Source organism: Coptis chinensis, chromosome 5 (genome assembly GCF_015680905.1).
Source record: "Coptis chinensis isolate HL-2020 chromosome 5, ASM1568090v1, whole genome shotgun sequence".
Taxonomy (NCBI): domain Eukaryota; kingdom Viridiplantae; phylum Streptophyta; class Magnoliopsida; order Ranunculales; family Ranunculaceae; genus Coptis; species Coptis chinensis.
In genome coordinates, this window is record NC_141460.1 from 775,981 (window position 1) to 781,980 (window position 6,000).

The 6,000-nt window shown below is 37.9% G+C and overlaps 1 protein-coding gene across 6 annotated transcripts in view; it reads left to right on the plus strand.

Moving 5' to 3' along the window:
* LOC147496186 (ARM repeat superfamily protein) overlaps positions 1-4,515 on the plus strand; it is a 48,377-nt gene extending 43,862 nt beyond the window's left edge. For 4 of the 6 annotated variants that reach the window (XM_086559198.1, XM_086559201.1, XM_086559202.1 and 1 more), the window contains 3 exons: positions 370-527; positions 838-954; positions 3,946-4,515. In XM_086559198.1, the coding sequence (XP_086415324.1) occupies positions 370-527; positions 838-954; positions 3,946-4,173 (503 nt within the window). In that variant the 3' untranslated portion in view covers positions 4,174-4,515. Of the gene's footprint in view, positions 1-369; positions 528-837; positions 955-2,045; positions 2,114-3,945 lie in introns of all 6 variants that reach the window. The other 2 variants (XM_086559199.1, XM_086559200.1) reach the window with 1 other exon arrangement.
* The last annotated feature ends 1,485 nt before the right edge of the window (positions 4,516-6,000 follow it).

A 6,000-nucleotide genomic window follows, 5' to 3' on the forward strand; every position in this document is an offset into this window, starting at 1 on the left:
GGTTACCGTCACCTTATTAGTGATAACGTGCATCGGAAACTGTTTGTGAACTGTCCATCACGGAGCTATTTTCCACTTTTTTGTTCACCAAGAAACCAGTATTAGACTATATGTAGATCTTTTTATTTTTTTTCTCGTTGCCACTTATTCCTACTATGTCTTGTCGTCTGGTGGTTTTCCTTTTGCTTGACTGTCAGCAATTTTGCTCCTTGCAAGTTACCTAATAGCCTAAACAAGGTGTTAGTGATGTTGCATATCCCTAAAGAGATGTTCCATGTTGATTAAGCTGTTTGTTCTCTGTCTCCGGCTAAAGTCACACAGAGCGGAAGTTGTTAATCTTTTCATTTGAATTTTTTTTGAGCGCTGCAGGTTTTTTGGAGGTTAGCATTACGTCGTTGCTCGAGTGCATGGTTTGTAGCGCTGAAGGCTCATTCATTGCAGTTGCTATTCAGGTTATATCTCGGAACGGTGAAGGACTTGTATCAAATGTGGTGTATGCGTTACTTGGTGTTCCTGCAATGTCAAGGGTAATTATTTATCTTTTTGTGGATATAAGACTATAAGTTGCTTAAATATGTTTCTGGGAAGGGGTACGAGATTGCAGACTCCGATAAAAGCTCCAATCACTAGGGTTTGAATCATTTAGCTGAGTTTAACTGAATTTACACAATTTATTGAAGAAAGGAGGGGTTGTTGACCATGTTCTTCTAAAACATGATTGAGGGCACAAAGTTGAGTTCAATATCTTATCTTTTACTTCTTTGTTTGTCAGTGGAAGAGAAGAAGCTTCAACTGATGAAGATCTCACAATTAATTTCAACATTTCTTCTTTGTCAGGTTCACAAGTCTGCAACAATCTTGCAACAATTAGCAGCAATCTGTAGTTTAAGTGAGAGAACAACATGGATGAAAATTCTTTCATGGGAGTCTTTACATGGGTGGCTGCACTCTACGGTCTCTTCTATTCACCATTTATCTATAGCCTTGCTGCTGCAAAATATCTTCGTATATTTTGATTTATTTTCATCATTATGATTTCTTCTTTTGCTATTTCTATTATGTGTATGCACGCAGTGACATATAAGTTGTTTAGGCTGAGTCCAATGACTCCCCATCCCCTTAAAAGTAGAGCTAAAGTCAACAGATTTTACTCTTTATCATTAATTTTCTCTTAAAAGTAGAGCTAAAGTCAACATATTTTACTCTCTATCATTAATTCCCTCTGCATATATACAAAGGATTTTACTCTCTATCCTTATTTTACTCTCTATATATACTTTTAAGGGGATAGGGAGCCATTGGACTCAGCCTTAGAAGTAATATTTCCTGAAGCATTTAGGTTTTGTGTCTTAGCAATTTATATTAGCTTGCGTTGCCACTACTAAGCCCAAATGGAGATGTGTTGTATAACGTTTATGACCAGAGTAACACTCAAGAACACAACATGGACCTATCTAAGGGATCTTTCAGATGCCCCCAATTGAGAGAACAACCACCCCCACCCGGACACACACTTTGTAACTTTTGTCATTCAGCTAACAATTGTCTTTGGTCAACAGTTGGACAAGTGTATGGATTTATGATATGAGAAGACTTGGAGGCTGGAGGCTGATTTTCTCATGATTATGAGGATCTTCCTCACAAAAGTTGATCCAGTTTGGAAATCTTTTGCCTTGTTAAGAGACTGTTGCATAAGTGACAACAATTGTGAACCATTAGACAAATCCTAAACTTGAACAAAACTTTTGACAAGTCTTCACATTCAAATGGACTGATTTTTGTGAGGATGATCTCCATGATGTGGAGACATACCCACTGAAAATCAGCCATCAACTCTTCATCATATACCCCCTCTAAAAGCATCTGTCATTTTAGTGTAGCAGACCTGCACCATGAAGTAGGGGTTGCTTTTTGTGAACCCAATCTCCTTACCACGAAGATCATCCTCACAAAAAATCATCTTTTTTGAATATGCCTAACATGTCAAAAGTTGTGTTCATGTTCTTAGGATTTATCTAACAAATCTTACTTTTCATCTCTTTTAGTATGGCGTCATTACCAAAAACAAAGACATTCAGATGACCTAATTTTTTTGTGGGAGATGATCTTCACGGTAAGGATATTGTCTCCACAAAATCTCAGTCCATAATTCATGTGATAGGTACACTTTTAGACGGGAGCGCAAATTCATTTTCATAAAAGCAAGGTGTCCAGCACAAAATAGTCCAAGATACTATACAATAGTGAGGGGAACTCCGAGAATCACACTCGGGACCTCTTGCCCATAATGTTCAATACTTCCCGTAATTTGAAATTTCCCCCATTCTTCAACTTTTGCTCCTTTGATACATTCCATGCATTGGTTGCAAATTCGTCCCCTTGATGAATTTTTGGTTCTTTGCACTTGGTTGCCGGCAAATTTGATTTCTTCTACAAATGTGATTTCTTTTATGCTTCACTTCGATACTCCCTGATGCTTTAAGAACAAATTTCTTTCCGTGGTCTTTGGACTGAAATTGCTTAACTTTGCATTTTTTTTTTCCATGATTATCTACAAGTTTCATTCTTGCTCGCATGACCATATGGCTTTTTTTTGCTATCTTAGGATAATGTGGAAGCATTTTGCTTTGCTATTACCCCAAAACTGGCATCAGAACTGTTTTTTCCGGAACACAGATGCAATTTTGTGTTATCTTCCATTTGAGGAAGCAACTTTGCGCTATTACCCTCTAGTGCATTTTGCTTGCGTGCTTGACATGGTCAAAATTTTACTCGTACCACTTGATTTTTTCTATGTTCTCTTTTCCTTTTTCTTTTAAGAGAACAAAATTGTCGAGGGAAACCAAAATGCTTACCTTAGCTTTAATACAAACTGTTGGACGCAACGGGGAGCATTATTATTGTAGGCATATAAATCTAGATTTGTAGAGAATGTTGGATTGGAGATGCACACCCATATTGTGGTAGTGCAGAGCTTCTTAACTCTATATGGCTAGAAGCAAATCAATAGAGAACAAGTACTTGAGAGTCTTGAATGCTTTTCTTAATCCTTACCATTCATTTTTGTTTTCTCTTGGTAAAGTACTAATGACCATACATGGATCCGTATTTTTTTACACTCGTAGATACATCTGGACTCATCCATAAATGCCCATACATGAATCTACACGAGATACATCTAGATTTACTTTGACACATTCTAGACTATTCTTCTTGGGACTGAACACAAAATACAAATGCACTTATAGTAACTACAAATTACTATTTCGACATATAAGACATTGCAAGAAAAATTTGACACATTCCCTGTATATTAGAGCTCTGCACTAGGACACGCTTCTTTTTGTAATCTTTAATTAAAGGTGAGATTTTCTGGAAATCCATAGGCCATGAATATATTTGTAGCAAGTAGTCTTGCGGAATTTTGACCTAGAACTGTAAGAAAATTTAGAGATGACTGGACGACTCTTCTTGATGGTCTACAGGGTATCAAAATCTTAATTTCCTTAAGGATGTTACTGTCGTTAGATGCTTAGATTCCTTATGTTTATTTTTTAGGGAATAGACATAAGGAATCTAAGTATCTACTCTCCCGACCGTGCTTCACTCCACCTGCACTTACAACATGCTACGAGTTGGCCTTATTAAACCCTACCGTATCTTCGCAGATCGGAAGCCTGGGTCGAAGCTTGTTGTGCAGATTCCAAGCTTTGTGACCCGGCCTCGAATTTGAATAATATTGTTTGTTGACCGACAAAACATTTGTAGCCCTTGTCTTTATTTAGTGGAAGCAACCATCTGCAGGACACTACATGGCTACCACTCACATTTTATATTATATTAAGCAGTGGAGTGGTAAATCATCCCATGGAATGGAGTTTTTGAAAAATGGTGGTTAGAATCATACTAGTTGTAATTATGGTTGGCTACATTTCTTATTTACAGGTGCAGGCTTTGCCGGCTGAATACTTAAAGCAGGGGGAAGCTGATACTTTGGTTCCAATGTGGATGAAAACCCTTGCCAATGCTGCCACTGATTACCTAGACAGCAAGAGCCGCGATGGAGTTAGGGATCACCATGGACATATGCAAGGCAAAGGGGGAAGAACATTAAAGCGTATAATCCGAGACTTTGCAGACACTCACCGTAGCGTCTCCAGTCTAATTACATGACTAAATCAGTAGATGACCGTCTAATAACATGACTAAATCAGTACATGACAGTGGATAGTTATTGTTTGGTATGGTAGCGGCCCAACTTGAAGCTTTGTGCCCTCAGAGGGGCTCTGCGGTCACAGACGGCACATACAACATATTAACTTGTGTTTTCTGTGTATTCTTTTTCTGTCTGTGTAAGGAAATCAGGACTTTATGTATTAACTTAAAACTCTCCTAATTTACAGACAGTCTACAGAGAGAGTGCTAGTGGCTTGCCTCTTGGACTCACATCTGCACACAGAATATAAGAACTGAGAGTGATACACAATTTCATATTTAGATTGACATTGAAGCGCATGATCATTCTTGATGAACTGGTTTTTTTGATAAGCAAAATAGGGAAGAAATTACAAGAAACAAGTTACAGATGGAATTTCACCATACAATAGAATACAACGATACAAACTAAAGCAGCAATACGCACCCTCCCCATATACCAAACAGCAGCAAAAATGAAGGGTACTAACTCCTAAACAATCGCTGCCAGTGCATCAAATACTATGTCAAGACTTTGATTTCCACCACCAATCTATCTCCATATACTACCTAATGTAGATCTTATTGGCAGAAGCTTCAGTTTAATTGAGTCTACACTTTAATTGAAATACAATTAAAAGACAACTTAAAAATCATTCTTTTATTGAATCTCTCAATTACAAATCACACACATAAACACAACTCTTGAAACCCTAACTACAAGTTCGTTATTTAAAGTAAACCTAGAAAACATAAATCAATAGGAACACGACATGTGTCCAACTAACTAATGGACTCGAACAATGGACTTTGACTCAAATAAGGGGCACACGCCCTCAACATCACAGTAACGTACTAATGTTCTACATCACTCTCCCCATGTTGAAGAAACTTGTCCACAAGCTAAAGCAGTGGAGCGTCTGAAGTTGGAAACACTGACAAAGCTTCATGGTAGAAATCTAGGATAAGATCAGGTGACTTGGCAACAATATCTTCGACCTCATCTTCACCTTCAGCTAATAAAACAGAGCGCTCCTTCTTAGGACACTCGGCAGCAATGTGACCCATAACGCCACATTCAAAGCACTTTCTAGCAGCACGATATGTCTCAGCAGCCGACACAAGAGTAGTAGTTGTAACTACACTTGCAGAACCAGTATAAGGTGCAGAAGTCGTAGCAGGTGAAAACACTCTTTCAGCACGCAATGCATATTTAAACGCCGTAGTCATGTTCTCAATCTCAAACATGATAAGTGCTTCATGAATTGACTTGTGCAGACCATTCAAATAACGACCCACTCTCTATTCATCAGTTTGAACCAACCCAGCATGAGTACATAACAACTGAAACTGCTAAGTATATTATTGAACCGAAGACAACCGTTGTTTCAAATTTCGTAAGCGAATGAACAAATCTTGTTGGTACTTGTTTAGGAACAAAATGCGATGTAAACTCTACAAGATACTAGTCCAAGTGCAAAACACCAGAACCTTGATTAACCCTCCGCAAATTTAATTAATCCCACCACACCAAAGCATAACCCTTCAACTTAGTGGTCGCTAATTTAACTTTCTTACCATCCTCTAGGTTTTTATAATCAAAGGCCTTTTCAATTTAATTAAGCCAATCAATAAACTCATCAGGATCGAGTTTACCATCAAAAGTAGGCACATCGATTTTAATATCACCCGCCTGACTCCTCTCCAATATGCGGAGGAAACGATTAACATCAACAACCCCATTATCAATATTATGAATACCATAATCTTCATCAAAATAATTAAAATGGTCATACCTTTCAAAAT